Genomic DNA, 27,030 nt, shown 5'->3' on the forward strand with positions numbered 1-27,030 from the left:
CTTTAATATTTGCACTAACTTTTGCAATATTGAAGATAGCAACTTGATATTTGGCATGCATATGTATCTCATAGAGCTGCACATTTTGAGTGGTGAAAGGTCAAGGTCAAGGTCATCCTTCAAGGTCAAAGGTCAAATATATGGGTCAAAATCGCTCATTTAATGTACACTTTTGCAATATTTCAATATTCAAGATAGCAACTTGATATTTGGCATGCATGTGTATCTCATGGAGCTGCACATTCTGAGTGGTGAAAGGTCAAGGTCATCCTTCAAGGTCAGATGTCAAATATATGTTGCCAAAATCGCTCATTTGATGAGTACTTTTGCAATATTGAAGATAGCAACTTGATATTTGGCATATGTGTATCTCATGGTGCTGCACATTTTGAGTGGTGAAAGGTCAAGGTCATCCTTCAAGGTCAAATATATTGGTCAAAATTGCTCATGTAATGTCACTTCTGCAATATTGAAGCTAAGCAATTTTATATATGACATGCATGTGGATCTTATGGAGCTGCACATTTTGAGTGGTGAAGGGTCAAGGTCATCCTTCAAGGTCAAACGTCATATACGGGGACATAGTGTTTCACAAACAGATCTTGTTAAATCCTCAAAATATACATATAATGGATATTTTAGAGCACGGTAAATGTTCAGAATTACTGTTTCCTCACACATTTCATAACTACAACAAACATTTGCGAATCTGAAACATTTTTGTTTAATTTTGTCAATTTACCAAAACGTGAAAAGCTCCCTTTACATAAGTTTGGCTAGCATAGGCAGAATATTACATTCGTTATATGTTGTATTGTTTAACGAGTATTCTTTACATTAAGGCCCATGTCAAAGTCAAAATTCAAGTTTAAACCTCATAACATTGCCCATCTGAAATTATTTTAAATTAAATGTACCATTCTTAATATACTGGGCAGTCATTCCGCTTTTTAATCGAATTTCACTAGTCAGTTTGTGATGTTAATGTCGTAATTATCTGTGATAATTTTTTATTTGCTATAAATATTTTAATTACTTAAGTCATTTATAAACTTCATGTTGTATGTGCTGATTTGTAAATGTTATTTTCCTACAATAATGTCCACCAATTCAAATATTACTAATGCTCAGTTTAAATCTGTGATATATTATTAAGCTCAATTTATGTCTCTCCGTGTCATGCCACCATCAACAACGACCACATTGGAAATAAGAGATCACTCTCTTTTTTGTGCAATCCTTGGTACTGTGTTGTGTGACATGGTTAATACTCATGTTTGTATTTGTATGTATTATTTTATGAATGCAACATGTTTGTTAATTGTGTTTGCACCATGATACCGAAATTAATCTATCTATCTATTTGTACTATATGTTTGAAATTACTTGCATTGCAGAATTCTGTGCTTTAAGTCAGTTTAAATTAGCATTTTATTCAATGCAGTTCTTCCAATTTCTTTCCAGTAGGTTTAAAGTAAACTGACGCTGTACTTGTTCTCACGTGACAGTTTACATTGTGACGTAGTGAGGCTTGTCACTAGTCCTGTGCAAAACTGTGCAGCAAAGAGCTTTTCGGATTAAACGTTAAACAATGTTTTACAAGTCCACATGCAATTTTCTGAGTCATGTTAAAAGTGTTAAATGTTGATCAAATGTAAATAGTATATAATATATATGTATGTATATTATGTTTCTATACTGATGCAGGTTTGTTTGTAATTATAGTGTCAGAAAGTGACTTTGTTAAAACCAGTTAATTTATAAAATGGCAACAAGTTCTCAGTCTTCAGTTGAGCTGGGTTCACATGAAGTGAAGGACTATATTTGTAATGCCTGTGAAGACCAGAAAAATGTTGAGACAAGTGCTGATTTCTATTGTAAACAGTGTGAACGGTTTTATTGTGGAAACTGTATTGATCCACATGGTAAAGTCTTTGCTAAACATACTACATTTGGAAGGGTCGAAATAGATAATTGGCCAGTTTCAAAAAAGGTGGTGGATTTTCTACAAACTTGTGATGTTCATAAGGACCATAAAATTGACCAATTCTGCAACCTGCACAAACAGCTGTGCTGCCCACAGTGTGTATCTGATCAACACAGGTATGTAACTCTTCAGTTGTATAGTTATTATTACAATATGATTAAAAAAATATTATTTACATAAAGTTAGGCTTTTAAACCCATACTCATCACGATGTAAATCCAAAGAAAGAGTCGTTAATTCAAAGTTCCTGTTCATTTTCAAACCCACTCACGGGTCTTTAAATTAAGAATTATTATTATATGCTTATAAAGGGAGATATATTTTAATGTTGAAACTCATCATTTCAAACAGCGAAAAAAATGCGAGAAGTATTGATGACTGAAACATTTTTCTGTGAAATGATGTTTTTATGCCCCCCTTCTAAAAAGAGGAGTTATATTGCTTTTCACATGTCGGTCTGTCGGTCGGTTTGTCGGTCGGTCCGTCCACCAGGTGGTTTCCGGATGATATCTTAAGAACGCTTGGGCCTAGGATCATGAAACTTCATAAGTACATTGATCATGACTCCCAGATGACCCCTATTGATTTTGAGGTCACTAGGTCAAAGGTCAAGGTCACGGTGACCTGAAATAGTAAAATAGTTTTTGGATGATAACTTAAGAACGCATACATGGCCAACAGGGGGAACTCTGAACAATATAACTAAAGCAACTGGTCTGTAATCCTAAACTAATAATTATCAGTCCAATGAAACATCATCATTTGAGTAAAATAAAGTGGATCAGTAAAAATATCATCAGAATATGAGATTTTTTTGTATATTATCAGAATATGAGATTTTTTTGTATATTAAATATTGTGTTAATGTTTAATTTTGTTGATTAATATAAATATAAGCAGGACAGGGGAGGTAATACATTGTTATATCTTTCTTATATACAGGGGAAACAAATGCAATAAGTTTAAATTTCATGTTTAATAAATAGAGGATATTTGTTAATGTCATTTTTTTTTATAAACATCATCTTATAAATTACCACATCCCACATTATACATCCCTCTCAACCCCCCCTTCCCCCCCCCCCCCCCCCCCCGATTTTTTTTTATCTTCTAATAAATTACCACACCCCACATTATACCCCCCTCTCCCTCCCCCTACCCCCCACCCCCCCCCCATTTTTTTAAACATCTTAGAAATTCAACACCCCACAGGATACCCCCCTCTCACCCCCCCCCCCCCCTACCCCCCCCCCCATCCCCCCTCAATTTTTTTTAAACAACTTATAAACCACACCCCACATTATACCCCCTTCTCACCCCCTCTACCCCCACCCCAATATATTTTTTTTAACATCTTATAAATTACCACACCCCACATTAAACCTCCCTCTCACCCCCACCCCCCTACCCCCCACCCCACCCCCCAATTTTTTTAATCTAATAAAACCACACCCCACATTATACCCCCCTCTCACCCCCAACCCCCCTTCCCCCCACCTCCTCCCAATTTTTTTTAAACATCTTATAAATTACCACACCCCCATTATACCCCCCTCTCACTCCCAACCCCCCTCCCCCCTCCCCCCCACACCCCCCCCCCCAAAAAAAAAAAATAAATATTTTGTTTAAACATCTTATAAATAACCACACCCCACTTTATACCCCCCCTCACCCCCCTACCCCCCACACCCCAAAAAAAATATTATATTTTTTTATTTTTTATTTAACATCTTATTAATTACCACACCTCACATTATGCCCCCCCCCCTATCTCCCCCATCCCCCTACCCCCCACCCCCCCCCAATTTTTTTTTTTCAAACATCTCATAAATTACCACGACCCACATTATACCCCACTCCCATTCCCCACTACCTACCCCCCCAACCCCCCCCCCCCCCCCCCCCCCCCCCCCCCGAAAAAAAAAATGCTCAAGATGAGCAATTTCTCCTTTTATCACAATTATTTCTATCCTACCTGATCATTTCCTTCATATTCCATTACAATTTAATTGTCGTCTTTAACCTCTTTCACATTGAGAAAGTCAAAAATGTGTCGTTTGGGATTAAGGCATTTTGATTCCTATGGGTCTTGGGAATCTGTTTCAAATCAAATGCGTAGATTTGATCTTCAGCATCTAAAAATATGTGAAATAGAAAGAACGACAATATCTGTTGGAGAGATAAATGTACCTATGTTATAAGCAAAGGACCTGTGCAACAATGCCCGGGCTTTTTAGTCTGTTTAGTTAACACGGTTGTAACTTTTTCCATATATTAAAAAGCTCACCCTTCCAACTTTTAAGCGCCCAGTGGGACGAGGGATAGAAAGAGAAAGTCACATGCTTAAGTACATTTCAACCCATGCACATTGCACGTTTTTTTTCGCATAAAAAACAGTGGAGCGATAAAGGGCCATCATGGCTCTCTTGTCTAAGAAACATGCAAAGCCTCTTTCTGCTGAGTTTACTGTCTTCTTAGATGGCTTGCTGAACCTAATATTTAGTCCATTATTAATCACTTGTACACGCATGTGAATACACATTAGCAATAACAATCAAAGTTATAGCATTTATCAGATTAGAAATACAATTACATACAATTTGAATTCAGTTTAATTGCAATTTAATTACACACTGAGGAAATATGCACATGATCAAAATAAAAAAAACTGTCCGGGGGATACAATAAAGTAACTACAAATATCAAGTAAATACCCTTGTGTGTAGACGATTTGAGAAAGTAGCATCACAGATTACAAGTTCCATATCATTGCAATGAATCTTAAACCTTTCATGTCAGGGTTAATAGTAGTCTGATTAAACAGTTTGAATTTATATACACAAAATCTTTAATTATATTTTCTATTTAACCATACCTTTTATTTAACCCTTTCCCACCTAAAGAAAAGTGAACATTGCTATTTGTAAAAAGCATAAATCCAGAACAGCCAGTAACTCGCAAGTTGTTCAGGGTTTATGCTGTTTGCAGCTCATCAGTAACTAAGGATTGGAAATGAAGCTTTTAAATTTGGATCTAGTAAGAAAGGCATTTAATTAGATTTGACATTTCTAAGCGACTACAAATGCGTTAAAATACGTATCTAAGTGGTAAAGGGTTAACATTGTTTTCATTATGCCCCCCTTCGAAGAAGAGGGGGTATATTGCTTTGCACATGTCGGTCGGACTCTGTCGGTATGTCGGTCTGTCAGTCGATCCACCAGGTGGTTTCCGGATGATAACTCAAGAACGCTTGGGTCTAGGATCATGAAACGTTATAGGTACATTGATCATGATTCGCAAATGACCCCTATTGATTTTGAGGTCACTAGGTCAAAGGTCAAGGTCACGGTGACCCGAAATAGTAAAATGGTTTCCAGATGATAACTCAAGAACGCTTATGCCTAGGATCATGAAACTTCGTAGGTAGATCGATAATGGCTGGCAGATGACCCCTATTGATTTTCAGGTCACTAGGTCAAAGGTCAAGGTCACGGTGACCCAAAATAGTAAAATGGTTTCCGGATGATAACTCAAGAACGCTTATGCCTAGGATCATGAAACTTCATATGTACATTGATCATGACTCGCAGATGACCCCTATTGATTTTCAGGTCACTAGGTCAAAGGTCAAGGTCACGATGACCAGAAATAGTAAAATGGTTTCCAGATGATAACTCAAGAACGCTTATTCCTAGGCTCATGAAACTTCATAGGTAGATTGATCATGATTGCAGATGACCCCTATTGATTTTCAGGTCACTTAAGGTCAAAGGTCAAGGTCACCGTGACCCGAAATAGTCAAATGGTTTCCGGCTGATAACTCAAGAACGCTTATGGCTAGGATCATGAAACTTCATAGGTACATTGATCATGACTCGCAGATGACCCCTATTGATTTTCAGGTAACTAGGTCAAAGGTTAAAGTCACAGTGACAAAAAAACATATGCACACAATGGCTGTCACTACAACGAAGAGCCCATATGGGGGGCATGCATGTTTTACAAACAGCCCTTGTTGGCAATTATATAGATATAAGTAGTGGTATTAATTACAATATAAGGTAATTCATTATAAAATGGAGTCAATAAGATTGCATTAATACATTTAGCCCAAAGTCTCGTCAAATGGTTAATGCAGTGTGTTTAAGTCAGAAATAAAATGAAAATAACATAATCAATTAGGCTAAAACATTAACATAAATAAAACATATTTGCAGCCATTTTCAGTTAATACTGGTTCAAAATAACTTTAATTGTAAGAACTACTTGACTTTTTATAATTTATTCATATTGTGTCATTATTTGAAAAATGTGAAATGCAATCAACCCAAAGATTGAAATTACAGGCACAATAATATTAGATGATTCCTGGACAAATATTTTGCAACCTGTATCTGTATTCATGCATAAGGACAAAGTACAAATGGTTCAAGAATACCATGTTCTAAAAATGGCAAAATCAACAGATAACATGAGATGCTGGTTAGATTATCTTATCTTCACTTCACCTAATGATATGCATTATCTCATGTTGTTAAATCAAGTAACATGAATACATGTAGACAGGTAAAATATTAGAACATTAATAATACAGTAAGGGTTTTCGTCATCTTTGATCAGATTGTTGGCTTTTAATATTTGTCTTAAATTAAGTTAACTTTAATATATGATTGAATCAGCTACATTTAAAACACCTTCGTACAGTATTGTGATTTTTACATACTCTGCAATTTAAATGTGGAGTGTATGTCACCAGTACTACTACATGAATAATACATAATCTGAGCAATGTGTTGGCTGCATATTACAACAATCAGGTCAATTTGTTGGCTGCATATTACAACAATCAGGTCAGTGTGTTGGCTGCATATTACAACAATCAGGTCAATGTGTTGGCTGCATATTACAACAATCAGGTCAATGTGTTGGCTGCATATTACAACAATCAGGTCAATGTCAATTTAAAACCTATGAGTTTCTTCGTGCAAGGTGCGGTGTTTATAAAACTGTGGTCACGTGTGAATTCGTCACAAAATTTCATTTTGTACTTAAAGTAGCGAAATAGACTGGTCACTGGAGTGATATGCTTGCATATTTTCGGCCTCCGACCTTATTTTTCAATAATGCCCCCCATCCATTACTCAAGCGCTTGGATGGGGGTCCATTTTAGAGCATGGTTAATGTTATGTATTACTGTTTCCTCTCAAATATCATAACTTCAAGGGAGATTTGCGAATTTGAAACAATTTTTTTCTATTTTGTAAATTAACCAAAGTGTGAAAAGGCCCCTTTAAAACATGGCCACCAGGACGCAGGGCATTTTTTATAATATGGCCATATATGGCTATAGTAAAACCTTGTTAACACTCTACCCTAAACTCTAGAGGCCACTTTTATTGTCCGAATTCATGAAACTTAGTCAGAAGAATAGTACCAATGATATCTTGGAAGAGTTTGAGAATTATTCCGATTGGTTTTAAAACATGGCCCCCAGGGGGCGGAGCATTTTATCTTATATGGCTATTGTAAAACCTAAATGCTTACACTCTAGAGATCGCATGTAATGTCTATCAATCATGAAAACAAAAAATGTGTCCAAATGTTATTTTCAACTAGTCCAAAAAAAATTTAAGTTGGTTGCAAAACATTGCCGCCAGGGGGCGGGGCATTTTTTATTATATAGCTAAATATGGCTTTAGTAAATCCTTGTTAACAATCTTTAAGCCACATTAAATGTCTGATCTTCATGAAACTCAGTCACAAGATTTATCCCAATGATATCTGGGATGAGTTCAAAAAATGATTAGGGTTGGTTGAAAAACATGGTCCCCAGGAAGCAGGGCATATGGCCTTTTTTGGCTAAAGTAAAACCTTGTTAACACTCTAGAGTCCACCTTTATTGTCCGATCATCATGACTATTATCCAGAAGATTTGTCCCAATGATATCTTGGACCAGTTTATAAATGGTTCCAGTTTGTTGAAAAACATGTCGAATAATGATAGGAAATTAGGTGAAATATTTGGGTTTTCTTTATGTAAGAAATATTGACAAGTTTATCAATAGCGAGTATACATGACAGTCAAAAGATTAAATATTTATATCTGGTGTATGTTTAACAACAAAAAGGGAACGATGCTGTTGACACAAGGCCGGGTATGTTTGTATTGGTCAAGCAACGCATAGACTGACCAATGGGATTCTTAGTAATCTAGCCAATCAGCTTATTTAGAAGACTGACCAATGGAATTCATAACTGAGTTTCACGGGGCGAATGTTAGAGGGAAATAGTTAGTTAGCGTTTAGACCTAGAGGTGTACAGATGGAAAAAAAGACACAATCATGTAGCAATCACAACGTATTTGTATAACTGAAATATTAGTTAAGTCTGACATTAAATTGGACTAGAAACTGATTTATGGTGTTGTTGAATATTTTATCCTACATTATGCAGAGAAACCAACATAAATAGGGAGGGACGGACTTGTCCCATGCGTGACACGAGAAAATGGTAGTTAATGCAAAACTCGTCATCTTGGCAATACGCGCATGAAGAGATATTGAATGATAGGCTACACATCAGTCATTTTAGAGTAATGAACATTGTTCTAACTATGTGTCGTCCATGAAATATGAACGATTACTGGACAAACATGACCACCACGGAGCGGATCATTTTTCATTTTATGGCTATGTATGGCTATAGTAAAGCCTTGTTAACACTCTTAAAGCCAGATTTACTGTTAATTCTTCATGAAACTTGGTCAGGTGATTGGTTTTAGGGTCCTATGGCTTGTTATAAAGAGAAATGTAGGTAATTGGTTTAAGAGCCATATGTATTGTCATAAATGGTAGTGCAGGTGATTGGTTGAAGAGCCCTATGGATGTAGTGTAGGTGGTTGTCTTAATGGCCCTATGAATTATTAAAAAGAGTTGTTCAGGTGATTTTTAAGAGTCTTATGGGTTGTTATACAGAGTTAAGTGCATGTGATTTGTTTAAGAGCCCTATGTATTAGTATAAAGAGTAGAGCAGATGATTGCCTTAAGGACCCTATGAATTGTTAGAAAGACTAGTACATGCGATTGATTTAAGGGGCCTATGTATTGTTAGAAAGACTAGTACATGCAATTGATTTAAGGGCCCTATGTATTGTTATAAAGAGTAGTGAAGATGATTGCCTTAAGGGCCCTATGAACTGTTAGAAAGACTAGTACATGTACATGCGATTGATTTCAGGGCCCTATCGATTGTTATAAAGAGTAGTGCAGGTGGTTACTGTAAGGCTCCTATTGATTGTGTGTATTGTTATACTGGATGTCTGTCGGTAGACCAGTCTGAATGTCGGTAGACCAGTTCGTTTCCAATCAATAACTTGTCAATCAATTGACCAATTGGTTTGATACTTCACATGTGCTTGGCGTTTGACAGTAGATGACCCTTATTGAAATTGGGATCACTATGTCAAAGGTCAAGGTCACTATAACACTAAGTGTGAAAATCGTTTCAGATCAATAACTCGTCAACAAATTGACTGATTGGCTTGATACTTCACATGTGCATTGGCCTTGGACAGTAGTTGACCCCTAACAATATTGGGTTCACTAGGTCAAAGGTCAAGTTCACTTTGATACAAAGAGTGAAAATGGTTACCGATCAATGGCTTATCAATTATTAGCTCTACTGGCCGAAGGCCTAAAGAGCTTATGTCATGGAGTGGTTTTCATCGTTTTCATCCTTTTCAAACTTGTTCAGTGTCTTTATATTAATGAGGACTCGAACCCTATTGAAAATGGGTTACATCAGAGTAAAAAGTCCATAATTATCTCCCCTTGAGTTTGAGAAAATTGTGATATAAGGCTATTGCTGCTTCTTCCTGTATTTGCGCGATGATTATCTGAGATATTAATTCTATGATTCTACATTCTCAAATCTTTTCTATAAAGAAGGAATGTAGTTGACAATTGTTAATAGTTTTATTTGATCGTTGGTCAAAAAGTTGTAATTCTGTTACTCTTGTATCTTCAATGCAATTGAGTAATTAAATAGTAATTAAATTGAATGCGTTTTAATTCCCTTTTATTATTGTTTAATTTGAGTTACAATGCTATGACGTTAAATTTTATTTACACTTGAATGTATTTTGAATATTGCTGGGCCATGTGTGAGGTTGAGCGCTCTATAACCAGGTTTAAACCCCCAATGCTTTGCATTGACCGTTCCAAGGCGGTGACCCCAGCTTTATTCATATTTTGTGTTTATGTTGGTTTGTATTGTGCTGTATTGTGCTGTTTTGTACTGTTTGGGCAATCGGTCACTTGCCTTAAATAAAGGACCAACTTATTGTTTTTAATGAAAATTCAATACTGCTCCAGCAGCTGGAGTTTCACTTCTTTATATTGTTTGCACAATAAAGTCCACAGTTTTCATCCAATAATTTCCCAACTTGCACAGTGTCTTTATCTGAATGATGAGTCAAACCCTATGGAAAATGAGCAATATCGGAGTTATCGGAGTTCAGAAGTATCTCTGCTTGAATTTGAGAAAAAACAAGAAAATTCAGTTTTTTATGTGATTAAGTCCATAATTTTCATCCAATTCTTAGCGAACTTGCACAGTGTCTTTGTATCAATGAGGACTCAAACTCTTTTTAAAAAAGAGCAATATCGAAGCAATAAGTCCAGAATGACTTCGCCTTGAGTATGAGAAAATTTTGAAATCCCACTTGTTCACTCAATTAATTCCACAATTTTCATCCAATTATTTCCTAATTTGTACAGTTTCTTTATATCAACGATGACTTGAACCATATTGAATATGAGCAGTATCGGAAAAATAAGTACACATTAATCTCCCTTTGAATTTGAGAAAATTAGCATTGTTTGCGCAATTAAGTACACAGTTTCCATCTTATTCTTTCCAAACTTGCACAGTGCTTATATCAGTAGAGCAATTCAGGCCCTCATTTGCCTCTTGTTTGACTGATTGGCTTTATACTTCACATACGCATTGGCCTTGGAATGTTCATGAGCCCTATTGGGGTCACTAGGTTAAAGGTCAAGGTGACTATTACACTTAGTGTGAAAATGGTTTCCAATCAATAACTTATCAACAAATTAATCGATTGGCTTGATACTTCGCTTCTGCATTGGCCTTGGACAGTACATGACCCCTTTTGAAATTGGGATCCCTAGGTCAAAGGTCTAGGTTACTATAACACTATGTGTGAACAAGGTTTCCGATCAATAACTCTTCAACATATTGACTGATTGGCTTGATTCTTCACATTTGCATTGGCCTTGAACAGTAAATGACCCCTATTGAAATTGAGGTCACTTGTTCAAAGGTCAAGGCCACTATCACATTAAGTGGTTTCTGCTCAATATGTTATCAACGAATTGACTGATTAACTTGATACTTCACATGTGCATTTGCCTTGGACAGTTCTTATCAAAATTGAGGTTACTAGGTCAATGGTCAAGGTCACTAACCTGCTTGATATTTTTCATGTACATTGACCTTGGACAGTACATGAGCCCTAGTGAAATTAGTTACGCACTAAATGTGAAATAGTTTTTTATGAAAAACTGGTAAACTGATTCACCAATTGGCTTGATACTTGTCATGTGCATTGGCCTTGGACAGTAGATCACCCCTCTCAAAATTGGGGTCACTAGGTCAAAGGACATGGTCACTGGCACAATAAGTGGGAAAAGCGTTTCTGATCAATAATTCGTCAACTAATCGACTGATTAGCTTTATATTTCCCATGTGTATTGGCCTTGGACAGTAGATGACCCCTATCGAAATTAGGGTCACTAGGTCAAAGGTTAAGGTCACTGTCACAATAAGTGGGCATATGTCTCCGACCGTAGAACACTTGTTTTTATTGTGTGTAGTATAAAGTTAATTAAAAAATATTAATCATACATGTGTTTTTCCCAATTTTTTTAAAAATCATTGACTTTAGGCTTGCTACTGTAAGAAATGTCAATATCACAAATAAATATACAATAGGCCAATGTCTTGGATCCTCCTTAAACACATTTTTACAATGGGGTCTTTTCTTGACCACGAATAGATCAAGTGACAACAACAAAAGCAAAATAATCACAATTGGTTAAACTACAAATAAACCTATTAGGAGATAGTAGACCAGGTTGCATGTCATAAGCTGCTCAAGGCAGGCTAGATTGTTAATACTGACACTTTATATAGAAATAGAGGATCTCCTTTAAGATTTGGGGTTATTTTAATTTGCAGTTTTCCTTTGGTCTGTTTGTTGTTGGTTTGTAGACCAATCATTTCCAAATGATACTTAGAGCATGCTTTGATTTAAAGCCATGCACATTTTTATACCCCCCGCTTCGAAGAAGAAGGGGTATATTTATTTGCACATGTCGGTAGGTCGGTCCGTCCGTCCATCCACCAGATGGTTTCCAAATGATAACTCAAGAACGCTAAGGCATTATTAAGGATCATAAAACTTCATAGGTACATTGATCATGACTGGCAGATGACCCCTATTGATTTTCAGGTCACAAGGTCAAAGGTCACGGTGACTTGAAATAGTAAAATGGTTTCCTGATGATAACTCAATAACACTTATGCCTAGGATCATGAAACTTCATAGGTACATTGATCATGACTCGCAGATGACCCCTTTTGATTTTCAGGTCAAGGTCACGGTGACTCAACTTAGAAAAATGGTTTTTCTTATGATTACTCAAGAAAGCTTACGCCCAGGATCATAAAACTTCATAGGTACATCAATCATGACTGGCAGATGACCCCTATTGATTTTCAGGTCACTAGGTATAAGGTCTAGGTCACAGTGACTAGAAATAGTAAAATGGTTTCTGGATGATAATTTAAGAATAATAAAGAACATTTTTAACAAACATATGGAGTTGCATACGCTTACCTGACCATTCAAACATATAACAATTGCGTCTTCATCACAGGCTAGATTGTACATACTGAGTTTGGGAATAGACATTTAATATACGTCATGCTTGTTTTTTGTGGGATGGTAGAGCATTAATGATCTTTTCTTGCATGTGTTATTATGGATAGTTTGGTCAAGGTGTACAATGACACTTAAACTGAAAACAATATAAACTACTAGAAATGTATTCTTAGTACATGGATACCTCTACAATCCAATTTGGCCCACAACTGCACAAATGTCTTTAAATTATGAACAAACATATGGAGTTGCACACGTTAACCTGACAATTACTATGTAACTGTAGAAGTATCCCTCTATTTGAGTAACGCTTCTCACAATTGAAAAAATATTATCGTTTGGTTAAATGGATTGTCACATAACTCTTCTTATTTAAAAAAAAAACTTAAAAAAAATATCAAGGTGCATACTTTTACATGGTGGGTCAGGGCCCACAATCTATCAAATCTGCCGCCGAATTTCGGTGGCAGTCCCACCTGAAAAGTATACTAGAAAGATGTGTCTCATGATTATTATATCTCAATTCTGTTTCAATTTAATCTTTTCAAACATACTAAATTATGAAAAATGCAATGGATATAGTGCAAACATGTACAAATGAAATAATGAGAGAGTGAGTAAAAAATCCCCCAAAAAGGGAAACGCCGCGAAAATTCCCCCTCCTAAGGGCTGCGGACCCCTTCCCCCAAAGTAGTGTGAGGGCCCTGTGGGTTATACTTTAAGAATTGTTCATCCCTCTATCAGCTGTACTCTTTGAGTTACTCACAACACAATTTTAAATGTGATTTCTTTGCTAAACAGGGGCCATAACTCTGGGTATGTTGACAAAAGACATCAAACTATGCATGTGGGTAAAATTACACAATGATAAATATTTATGTAAAGTGTTAGTCCTCTTCTAGCAATACTGTTTATTTTACACTCTTCACATATTCTAAAATGTCATTTATGTATAAATATGAGACATTACTACAATTATGATGAAAACAACAGAAACAACATATAGAGGTGAGCATTAGCTCACATGCCTGGTTACTGTACTTGTAAAGTTGCAGGGATACATGTTGAGTTATATATGACAGAAAAGTCACACAGATGGATGGAAAAGTGCAAATCTATATACCCCCATATTCAGCCCAAGAAGCGTTAATTTATTGTCCATGTATGTTTTTATTTGACACTTTATACTTGTTTGAAGCATTACATAATATCACTGACTATTCCTTGCTGGTACATGTTTATTTCAGCCAGTGCAGTAAAGTGACCCATATTTCGGAGCTGACCAACTCGCAGCCCACTGGCCTGGAGGGGATGTCAGTGGAGCTGGAAACTGTCCTGGGGGAAATTAAAACCCTGCAGATCAGTCAGAAGGCCAGCATTCAGTCATTGCAGAAAACATACAAGGAACATAGTGCAGTTATGATAGAGCAAATGCGTGGCAATTTAAATACTTATATAGATGAATGTGATAATAGTTCTGTGGGTACATCAGGTGATAATGAGCAATATTTAAAAGAAGAGATGTGTAGGAGTGTTCTCTCTATCGTGAATGAATTTGATAATATTACTGCGAAGGAACTTAACGAGATGAAAGATGAAGTTATAAGCATTAAAGGGTCAGTTACAAGTTCTATTCATAAATGCACCAGTGTTCACAATGACTTGTCACAATTCCATGAAATTGTTCAGAAAATTGGAGATCATAAGCAGCTCTGCCTTATAGCCAGCATAAAATGTAAGCATATAATACAGCAGGCACTGACTCTGCTGGGAAAGTCAGGCAAGGCGTTTAATGTCCAGAGTAATGCTAAGCACAATGTGAGAATACCATATTCATATGAATGTCATATCACAGGCATGTGTGCTGTCCCAGATGGACAGGTCGTGGTTGCAGACAGGGATAATAAGAGAGTCAAGCTTCTGAGCCAGCAGTACAAGGTGGTGAGTCATTGGGATGTGAATGCTGAGCCACAGGATATATGTCAGATCACACCTAGTGAGGTTGCAGTGACTGTGAATACTAGAAACATACATGAGGTCCAGTTTATTACTGTCAACCAGGGAAAGCTTGTTCCTGGCAGGAAGTTTCAGTTACAACATGAATGTAGAGGTATTGCCCATCAAAATGGAGACCTTTTTGTCACCTCTGGTAAAGAACTGTACAAATACACGCTGAATGGCAAACTGATCTGCAGACTCTATGAAGCTTTGGGTTATAATACCGGTAAGAATCATGGTGAATCCATCCTGATAATATTTATATTTATATTATGTACAGGGATTTTTCTAGCCATTGTGGGAAAAGGAGTCTAGTCAAATTGTGTTATTTTAAATCCATACAATGACAAATTTGGGAATTTTTATTGACTAAATGAACCGAATTGGGATTTATTTTTTTAATCAACAGATATTGACCCATAAGGCCTTTATCTTTTTTTTTTAAATCATATAAATTATAGTTATATACTTTGTGAGATGAAAATAAAATAAAAATCAGATGTCATAGCAGAAAACCCGCTGATGTATTATAAAAATTTTGTCCTATAATTCATATGTGCCCTTTGAATACTACAGTACATTGTAGCCAAAACAAGATTCAGAAATATTGATTTATAAACATGAGTAATGAAGTACTTTGACTGTCACTACATGACATGTCTATAAATAGAAACTGAGTTCCTGGCAGTGAGACACTTTCTGACCTAGTCCTAATTTTGTGGTTTTTAAATGATTGTACATGTACAATATCTTTGATAAATTGAATAATTTCATAACACCATATAACAAAGGTACTCTTGTGGTTGTATTCTTTTATGAAGTGTTCAAATGTATGTATTAATTTCATTGCAATTATAGTAGTAGATCTATGTTCATTTAAACATTTTGCTGTTGAAATTGGTTTGGTAACTAACTAGCTAGAAAAGTGTCAATAACTGCTGTTTTGAATATTATTTTTTTTTGATATAAACACTTGAAAAACACAAATAATGTTGTAACACGGCACATGAATTATAACTGCTTTGGTCAATTTCACTTATTTCAGTACATGTACATAGTTATCACATGTATACATGTGTGGGAAATCTATTCATGCTGCACATAGTAACATGGTATAAACTGTTGATTGAACTGTGCAATTGTTTCTGTATGTGTAATTGTTTCCATCTGTGTAATTGTTTTGCTTCAATTCTTATCTAACTCACCAGTCGCATTTCAACATGTCAAACGTTAACACAATAGCTCTGCTACTGAAGTTTATTGTCACGCTTAACTATTGAATCATTGAAATGTATGCATATATTTTAGATGTGTAAAGGCTTATTTATAACAACATATGCGTAATACAATATCACTGCAGTATGTTTAATAAGATTATTTAACATTGACAGTAATTCAATATCTTGATGTTACTCTGTTTAGCATTAGACAAGTGTGCTGTGAGTCCCACAGGAGACAGGCTGTACATCACCAGCTACTGGCAGGACAAGCTTCTCACCCTGGCCAGGGATGGCACACTCCTGGCTACATACTCAGACCCAGCACTAGAGTGGCCAGGTGGTCTACATGTGACCCCTGCAGGCCAGGTGCTGGTCTGTGGATACCAGTCCCACACTGTACTACAGGTGGGCTGGGAGGGAGAGAGTAAGCTGGCTAATCTTGCTACTTGGGAAGATGGAGTGTGGTACCCACGGTCAGTCTGCTACTGCAGCACAACATCATCCATCATTGTGGGACAGCTGGGGAACAACATCATGGTGTTCAGAGTGGAATAGTGTGTACATGTATGTATTAGTTGTTGTAATTAGTGATTAGTATTTCAATGACAATATGTTGGTTAGCATACGAAAATAGTAGTGTGTGATGTTACAATACAACATTAAGTGTGTAGTTAAAGATACAAATAATTTATGTGCACATATAGTTATCTGATTACACAATGTGAGGGTTTTTGTGAGAACATTAGATGTAATGCATATTATGTTATGTTGTCATAACGTTTGTGTCATTATGGTCCTAAAATTTAGTTCTTGTAAACTTTGCATGAAAAAACAAAGCATTTCAACTGAAAATTTAATATTTCTACATATATGCACATGTACATAGCAACTGAGGCTATTTTTAGACTTTCATTTCTATAAACACCATGCCATGTAAGAAATGTATATGGATTAATACTCTTTTAATAAAATATGACATTGTTAAGTAATCTTTGGAGGAGTATGTATTGATATTTTATGCAATGTTTACAGAAAGGTAACACTTAATGTGAGATTTATTAATTTGCCATATTTTATGATGTTAAACATGTCTTATTGATTTTTATTGCATTTATATCAATGTGTGTAAGTCCTAAATATACATACAAGAAATACATCGAGCTATTCTACTGCTCCAGTTGCTGCTGACAGTCGGGACAACGATGCTGAGGATGTGGGGGACAAGCATGACGCAGAAGGTAAAAGAGACGCTTTGTCAGGCCTTTTCTTGGCCACTTTGGGAAAAAATGCAGTTTTGGGATTTTGAATTTGTTTCGTGCTAAAAGTCCATTGATTTGGGAAAACACATTTAATAAGTTTTAATTTTACTTCAAATTATAGGAATAAAATCCTATTATAATAGTTTTAAACTTTGTTAGATCTAATTGAAACATAATTGAGATATAATTTTCATAAGGAACAGCATATAACACGCTTTGGGTATGGGTTCGTTTAACAGACCCATAAATACTCAAGGAAAAGCCCTGCTTGTGTATTTCCTGTTTATTAAGATGAGGTGGAAGAGAATAGTATGAATTTACATAAGGTAAAATATCCTTTTAAATTGTTTGTTTTTTGTAAAATCATATAAATTTGTCTGCATGTTATTTTGTGGTTAAAAAAAGACTTTCATGGACGTGGTAGTTAATGCGTGACTTTCTCAGTTTGGAAACAATAAATATGGAATTTGTGTCAGTTATTTTCCAGTGTGTTTGTATTTAATTTGTGGATCGTTCAACCCTTAAAATCAATAAAAAATAATGTCCCGCGAATAATAATGTTTTTGCAGTGTATAAATAAGTGAAGTGGACGAGAATGATATGATATGATTTCACAGAAGGTAAAATGGCGTCTATTCTTGCGTATATCGTGTTTTCAGTACAACTTATTTTACTTGATGATCAATAACTCAAACCCTTCTCCAGCTCGATGTTTTCCAACTTACCGATACAGACACCTCAAAAACACAACACTGCAATAATTTCTGTCATCCCCATGCAAGCCTTGAGTTTTTATAAAGCTGTGAGATATTTAATTAAGCCTATTTGATTGGAATCTATTCCATCTAATGCCGTATAGAGTCTGTTTGTGAGGAGGTGTTAAGTTTTCATTGTGTATACAGTGTTGTTTTTTTTGTCAAAACAGGCCAAGTCACAAAGGAGCACGATTTACATAAAACCACCTTTTTTTCACGGGATATTATGCGTTCTTGCTAGTAACATGTAATAAATGCATTTTGTTTCATGGAGTTAACGAGTATTGAAAAGTGTAAATAAAAATAATTAAATGGGAAAATTTGTATGGGAAAATGATTTAAACAAGCAAATTCGTTGAATTGATAGCCCACGCCAATATGCTATTGGACACAAAAGTATTATATTTGACACTCAAAACAACATTGTTTCAAGATACAAAGGGCCATAACTCTGTTATTAACAGATGGTGTACAATGCCATTTGGCGTGCATCATCCTCTTATCCATATATATACGCATTACAGGTTTCAATAAAATCGGCCAAAGCACTTCAAAAATATGGCTCCGGACACACAAAAAGCATTTTCAAGATACAAAGGGCCATAACTCTGTTATTAACTGATGGTGTACAATGCTATTTGGGGTACATCATTCTCTTATCCATATGCATACTCATACCAAGTTTCAATGAAATCCGCCAAAGCACTTACAAGATATGGCTCCGAAAAGACGGGTGGACGGACGGAAAGACAGATGGACGGAAGGACTGACAGACAACGCCAAAACAGTATCCCTCCGCCTATGGCAGGGGATAATAAAAAGTACAGAATCTCGTATTGAGCAACTCTAAACTCACAAATTCGCACTGAAAGAAGCTTAAACACGTTTTAATAATATTATATTTCTTCTACGATATAGCATATAAGATGTTTACAGTATATTTACTGTATTCTGTTATATAAGTTAATATTATTTGCTCTTGAAAGCCCTTTATAAATCTAAGCACCGACAATGGAAGCCATATGTCTTATCAGGCATTATTATAATAATTTTCATTGTTCAAACATTTCTACGTAAAAGATCAATCTGAAGTTTGGCATACACATTGAGGATAGATGAAAAATGATAAGGAAGTGCATATTTTTTGCGTTTTAAACAGTTCAGGTTGTCTTATAGGTTACATTATACTAAATAATAGTTTCATGTAGGGCTGTACTCTCTAAAAAAAATCATATTTTACTCGAAGCCATGTTTTACACTTTAGACTGGTGTTCTGGCTTTATCTCTTGGATATATTGAAAGGGAAAGAAAAGGTGCTCACTGCTTAATCCCTGACATATGATAAAGTTAGAGACTTAACCCTTACAGTGCGGGAACCGAGTTGTGAAGGCCTTTGCAAACAGTTTGGATCCAGATGAGACGCCACAGAACGTGGCGTCTCATCTGGATCCAAACTGTTTGCTATTCTGATAGTATTCTTTGAAAAAAAATCGAAGAAAATGCTAATTTTAGAAATTCAGCAGACGACATTTTAGCAGACGACAAATTTCCCAGCATGCAAAGGGTTAAGTACAAGTTTGACCTGAAAACAGTTACATTGCACTAGAAAATGACCGGAAAATTTAAGGTGCAAAAGAAGTAGAGTTTGATTTGAGTAAAGTTAATGTTTGGTTTTAACATGACATATCTTTTTTATTGCTTAAATCGATTCAGCTTAGAATGAACTTTCAGAAAAAAGTATGGTTATGGTGGTCTCTATGTTCTAAATGTTGCATTTATTTTCTCTTTAATTTGTCGCTTTTACATTGAATTATATAGGGAAATCATTTAGTATATTGTGGCCTTTAATTAATTTAGCTTACACTAACAAGGGAGAGAACTGTCAATATGTACCAGCAGTGAGTTGTTGCCATTAAATTGTTTCATATTTTATTAATTTGTAATATTTCTTACAACTTTTATGACATGATGGCTTACTTTGGAACTGTTGTCTAGTGTGAATTTAAACAGAGTTTAACACCAAAGACCTGTAAAGGCATGGTAAAAATGGTGTGTGTGTTTTTGTAACTTTGGGAATACATTAATATGAAGTTGTTGCCTCCCATTTATTATTATCCCCAGCCATAGGTGAAGGGATATTTTTTTGGCGTTGTCCCTCCGTCCGTCTTTCCGTCCGTCCATTCGTCCGGAGCCATATCTTGGAAGTGCTTAAGCGGATTGCATTGAAACTTGGTATGAGTATATATATGGATAAGAGAATGATGCACGCCAAATGGCATTGTACACCATCTGTTAATAACGGAGCTATGGCCCTTTGTATCTTGAAAAATGCTTTTTTGAGTGTCAAATATAACACTTTTGTGTCCAGAAGCATATTGGCGGGGGATATCAATTCAAAGAATTTGCTTGTTGAAACTTGTATCAACAGTGAATCCTCTGTGAAAGAATTGTAAAAGTTAACAGATTATGATTATGATTATGATTATGAGTACAATAAACAATTAATTATTTTTAACAAGATGATTTTCCATTCTGTTTTGTTGTTATATAGGAAAAAAACTGGCTAAAAACATCAATGAGCCACGCTGTGGAAAAATAGGGCTTCATGCATGTGCTTAGATTGTAGTCCCAGATTAGCCTGTGCAGTCCGCACAGGCTACTTAGGGACAACAATTACCTCTTTAAAGGTATGTTTGGTTGAAAATAAGTATCTTCTTTTGTGAACATCCAGTATCGTCAGAAAGTGTCCTCCCTGATTTGCTTATGTGGATTTCACATGCTAATCTGGGACAAAAGCTTCTAATATTGATGAGCGGCAATTTGGCTTATAAAATTACACTGAAAGTTAAGTAAGAATAATTATTATGAATTTACAGGTTATTAAAGCATTAGCCAACACTTTTAATGTTTTAATACGAAATGGTTTAATTGCATTAATTTTCATTAATTGCTATTTAGGACAAGGCACCAATTAAATTCCAAATTAGAAATTCAGATAATTATGTTTTGCTGTTGAAAACCTTCACATCCAATCAAGAGGCATATATGTAGTGTATTATACATTGTAATATAAAAATGTGTTACAAGTTCATATCCCCCACTCTAGTGTTGTTGTTTTCAGGTGAGCACCAGCATTGATATCCAGTTGGCCAAGCAACAGCACCAGTCCGGCCTGCAGGAGCCCCAATACTAAATGATCCTTTGCCTTCCCTGATCCCTAGCTCCTCCCACTGGACCTCCGGCCACAAAGGGTCAGCATCATAACACAAGTCTGTTCTGCAATAAATCCTCAGCACGTCAAGTTTTCACGCGCTGTTATGAACAGCTGAAATGTCTGTGTTGAGATTTCCCCAAGCAAGCCCGAGTAGTTTTGTTTAGCTTTAGTGCCCGAGTGGGATGAGTGTTACAGAAGCGAGACGTTATAGCAGTACTTATGGAAACGCTAACAGTTAGTTCTCACTGTGGACATCACGAAGAATCTCACGAAGGATTAAACGTTGAATAGTTTGTTTAATTCTTTATAAGACAGCTATATATTCAGCGAGGAACGAGAGCAAATCAAGGAACAATTGAAACTATTCATTCAGAAGTATATCTGCTGTAGATAGTTAGGACAGTAGAAGGGTTACGGACTATCCTCAGCGCACAATATATTCATGTGGTGTGCCTCAGACGCGAATTCCCACATTATTGAAAACAAGTTGCTAAAAGTAAACACGTATACGGTTTTGCACTCCGAGCCCAAAGGGCATCGCATTGAATTGAGACTAAAGAAGGCTTAAAAACGTGACAACAGTTTTGTTGTATGGTCCAGTATGCCCTTCGACTCATCCCGAAGTTAATCAGAACTCAAACTCGGCCCTTAACAATATCCGCGAGGCCAGCATATCAGCTCAGCTTCTGAGCTTCAGGTGAGACCTTACAGTGTTATTGTGTCAAGAATTGGGCCTAAATTCAGCCCCATTCCTCAAAAAGTCTAAAAAAAAATATAACTATTTACTGGTTAAAATTTACAATGCAATATTTGCCAAAACAAGTGTTTGATAGATTGCAACAATGAGTCACTTTCCTTATAAAGCCCTATATGTTGAAACTTAGTACAATTAAAATACAAATCAAAAATTCTAAATTTATAAGTATTTGTGTTCACGTATAACTGAATATGATTTTTATTTAAATTAGAAACCGGATGTTTGCATAGACAAAATCACTATTATGCACTGCTTTCATATCTTTATGCAAACACTTTCAACGCCAGTGACTAAACTTTACATCTAAGGTCTGTCTTACAAAAACAATGGCATAAAATGTAGACATCAACTAGTATCGATTCAATATCACGTACATATAATAGATTTAACCATAATAGGCTATAATTACTAGTATAATGGCCCCTGGTAGCAAGACAGAGTATCATATACTTAATTCACCATAGACTTTCATCTGTTTTTGCATTTCTGTCTAATCCATAGGTAATACGTGTTTGATCAAGTACTCATATACTTACAGTATTGTGTCTTATGACGTGTTGTATTGTCTAACATTTAAAGTTGTTTAGTCTCGCGTAATAAGTTGTGCACATTTAAATGTGCACAGTCTCATATTTTAAGTTGTATAGTGTCATGTTAAAAGTTGTATTGTTTTACAATTAAATTTGCCAAGTATCACATTTAAACTTATGTAGTCTTACATTTTAAGTTGTTAATTCTCACATTTAAAGTTGTTTAGTTTCATAATGAAAGTTGTTTTAGTCAAAACTATTAAGGGGGAAAGTCTCGCACTTAAAATTACTGAAGTCATGCCTGTTTTTGTTTTTTTATGCCCCCGGTAGGGTGGCAAAATAGCAGTTGAACTGTCTGTCAGTCCGTCCGTCTGAAAAATTGAACATAGGCTATAACTTTTGCAATATTAAAAATCACAATTTGATATTTGGCATGCATGTGTATCTCACGGAGTTGCAAAATTTAAGTGGTTAAAGGTCAAAGTCATCCTGAAGATAAAAGGTAAAAACAAACAAATCCAATGGAAGTAACACGCTTAAAATAGAGATAATTTATATTTATCATTTGGAAGGTACAGATCATTTTTACATGGGAAGAAATATTTGTAAAGGGGTGTAATCAAAAACAGAAAATATATAATCAAAGCGGCGCAGTAGGGGCATTGTGTTTCTGACAAACACATCTCTTGTTAAAAAAAGTATTACACATTGCTATGAACTGTACTTTACTATGTATTTTTCGCGGTTTAAAACCCAAAATTTTCAATATTAAGTTTTTTGGGCATAACATTTTGATACAACGCTATTCTGAGTTCTTATTGGTGAATCATTAATTGCGATATTCTAAATATCAATTATAGACGCAACGTTTGGCATAAAAAAGCAGGTGTGTAAAGTATTTTGTTGCAGGGCAAATTCATTTGTCACTAAAACTTAACCAATCGGGTTTTAGTTTACCTTCTATTTTCTTTTCAGCAAACACTTTAAGCCGCCAAGATAAAAACATCGTTGAAGTGAAAGTAGATGACTATCCTGACCCCTTCGCTTAAGTAATTCAGCACAAAAACGTCTTGCGTCAGAGTAGCAAACCTCCAAACATCTTCTCCCATGTTGGCTTCATCAACACTTCTTACAGCGGAGCCTTGACGAGTTTGACTTCCATCCCAGCATCGACTTGTTCCTTATTGCGACTGACCTCGATAAGTTGCTCTCAAATAATGTGAACCTTATGCCAGTATGTGATTGACGCCATTTAACAACAGTTGCTGTTGAGAATTCCCGGGTTTGAGGTGGCAACTTTGGCGTCAGAACTCTCTCCATCTCTGTCTATGGCCCGGTCAAAGCAGCAGCAGCAGCAATAAGAACAACAAGTAGTATCTGAGAGGTGCTCTTCTGGGATACGGGGCTTCATGTATGTGCTTAAAGTGTCATCCCAGAATAGCCTGTGCAGATTGCACATACATCAAGTCCTATTAAAGTGTCATCCCAGATTAGCCTGTGCAGACTGCACATACATTAAGTCCTATTAAAGTGTCATCCCAGATTAGCCTGTGCAGAATGAACATACATTAAGTCCTATTAAAGTGACATCCCAGATTAGCCTGTGCAGACTGCACATACATAATGTCCTATTAAAGTGTCATCCCAGATTAGCCTGTGCAGACTGCACATACATTAAGTCCTATTAAAGTGTCATCCCAGATTAGCCTGTGCAGACTGCACATACATTAAGTCCTATTAAAGTGTCATCCCAGAATATCCTGTGCAGACTGCGCATACATTAAGCCCTATTAAAGTGTCATCCCAGATTAGCCTGTGCAGACTGCACATACATTAAGCCCTATTAAAGTGTCATCCCAGATCAGCCTGTGCAGACTGCGCATACATCAAGTCCTATTTATCTGAGAATGAGGCTCATATAGTTCACTTAACGTCAGTCCTTTTTCTGGCTGATTAAGGAAAAGTTCCTAGCATAAAATGTGAATTCTTTGATTTTAAATTTATCAAACTTGGTAAATAAATAGCAAATAAAAGTAAATCTGATATCAGTTTTAATCATAGGTCAGGGCATAGTTGTGCCCATTTTTCTGCTGAAATTTAGCCCTTGAACAACAGTTTCTCCTTGCAATAAATAAATCCACTTTAATTATTAAATTCTATTAAATTTAAGTAAAACAATTATTTAATGCCTCCAGCACATTTTTATAAAATTATTATCTTCATTTATTTTCAATATTTATTTTAATTGCCAAATTTTGTTTTAAGAGCTAGTTCCTAGCAATCATAGGTCGGTACCCTGCTGAAAAACATGATCTCTGGTCAGCTGGGCCCAGATGCCCAGCAACACTTCCTAGCCCAGGACCTTGGGGCAAATGCTCAACATGACCTATCTGCATGGTGAAGCCAGTCTAATTCTTGGGCTCCAAACTCTCCTGCTGTGGGGCCGAGATTACCTCATCCATAAGGTACATTGGTACTGTCATTTACTATGTATAATGTTCAGTTTTTATGCACCCGGTAGGGTGGCATATAGCAATTGAACTGTCCGTCAGTCAGTCTGTCCGTCCGTCCGAAAACTTTAACATTGGCCATAAGTTTTGCAATATTGAAGCTAGCAACTTGATATTTGACATGCATGTTTATCTCATGAAGCTGCACATTTTGAGTGGTGAAAGGTCAAGGTCATTCTATAAGGTCAAAAGTAAAAAAATACAATCCAAGGGAAGAAATAAGCTTTAAAAGGGAGATAATTTCTAAACCTGCCGAATGATATATTGAAATTTTATTTCAAAGCAGCACAATAGGGGGCATTGTGTTTCTGACGAACACATCTCTTGTTTACTTCAAATTTCAATTAAAATAGTTTGTGCGTTTTATATATTAATAAATCTCTATCATGGCTGCTAACTTAATAAAATCATTATGTTACCAATTTGTCTTGCTGTTGAAGTGCACTTAATAAATATTGGTTTCAGATGGATGAAAAATGTTTGCTTCTAGTGTACAGTATATAGTAGTCTATGTTTGTATGTTTGTATGAAGTGTTTTGTGTATATATAATTTGTATCAAGAGTTTTCAAACATAATGTATTTCTTTTTTACTCAAACAAACTTGATTTACATCCAATGTAATTGATAACATTTCAGAATGCATTGAATTATTTGGTTTACAGGGACACATTTCTAGGATGCGCCAAGGTCCTTTTATCTGTTCACAGAGGCCTTATACTCACAAGTTCAGGCCCAGAGAACGGCGTTCCCCAACTACAACACAACCAGTACGTCTCAATAAGTAAGTCCTATTCCCATCGCAAAAGGGGTCACTGTGGCATTGCCTAATACTTAAGATGGAATCAAGTTTTAACAAATAAGGTTAAACCCTATGCAAACTGGGGTTTCTGCTCTTCAATTAATTGACCAGTTTATCTTATCTAAGTTTAAGGGTTCAGCCACAAACTATTGTAACATATATATGAAGAAAATGCATAAGGTTCAAGCTTGACCCTCAAATTTGTATTTTAAATTGAACATCGATAGCTACCATTTGAATTGTTTTCAATTATGGAATATTTAGATTGATTTAGAGCATAATCAATTCCATATGTTTTTTAAGTAGCTGAAAATAAAAAAACCTTATATGTAAAGATTTTGCTCTAAAGCAATTTAAATGTTCTATAATTGAAAACAAGGCAAATTCATCATTTGTTTTTAATTTCATTCACGAGTTACAAAATTGTCTTTTATGCCAACCTCAGCATTGTTTGGTTACTTTTGTCTATGGCAAAGTGAGTTCAATTTTTACACCAAGCCATTCATCAAAAATTAAAACAGAAACGACCCGTTTAAATGATTAGGCCACAATTAAAATATTGTTGGTTTGCCCTTTACCGACCCTAAATTTTACAGGTGGGTAGGTAGGTAGGAAAATTATTTTATTTTATTTGGGAAATTATATTTTTAATACACTAATAGTCTATGAATATTTAAAACACTTTTATTAAAGCACTGTTGCAGTGTACGAAGCCCTATGTAGCTTAACATTATCTTGTTTGCTGTTTCTTGCATATATTAATATCAAATGCATGCTTGTGTGTTATTACATCAAATATTTGTTCATTATATGATGTTAATTGCTCAAATGCATTTGTAATTATTTAACAGCCAGACAGCTTTTATTTTTAACTTAAACCTTTCCCTTAAATTGGGCTTAATTAGCATGCAACATGCATTGAAGGAGTGTAGAAAGACAGCCCAAAGCCTTTAATGGAAAAATTCAGACATGGCGAAAGACCGTCACATTTTACAGGCCAGACTTGCCTACCAGGAGAAACAATTCACAGGCCA

The 27,030-nt window shown here is 35.7% G+C and overlaps 1 protein-coding gene across 2 annotated transcripts; it reads left to right on the top strand.

The window, feature by feature from the left end:
* The first annotated feature begins 1,584 nt into the window (after positions 1 to 1,584).
* LOC127864387 (uncharacterized) lies at positions 1,585 to 25,978 on the top strand. 2 transcript variants are annotated; one of them, XM_052404045.1, is made up of 8 exons: positions 1,585 to 2,103; positions 14,201 to 15,177; positions 16,374 to 16,735; positions 17,350 to 17,409; positions 21,307 to 22,096; positions 23,662 to 24,097; positions 24,952 to 25,151; positions 25,905 to 25,978. In XM_052404045.1, exons 1-3 carry the CDS (start codon positions 1,766 to 1,768, stop codon positions 16,724 to 16,726), a joined length of 1,668 nt encoding a protein of 555 aa, XP_052260005.1. In that variant the 5' UTR covers positions 1,585 to 1,765; the 3' UTR covers positions 16,727 to 16,735; positions 17,350 to 17,409; positions 21,307 to 22,096; positions 23,662 to 24,097; positions 24,952 to 25,151; positions 25,905 to 25,978. The 2 variants fall into 2 exon arrangements, with proteins under 2 accessions (XP_052260005.1, XP_052260004.1); XM_052404044.1 differs by having other exon boundaries at positions 23,662 to 25,151; positions 25,860 to 25,978.
* The last annotated feature ends 1,052 nt before the right edge of the window (positions 25,979 to 27,030 follow it).

Source organism: Dreissena polymorpha, chromosome 1 (genome assembly GCF_020536995.1).
Source record: "Dreissena polymorpha isolate Duluth1 chromosome 1, UMN_Dpol_1.0, whole genome shotgun sequence".
Lineage (NCBI taxonomy): Eukaryota > Metazoa > Mollusca > Bivalvia > Myida > Dreissenidae > Dreissena > Dreissena polymorpha.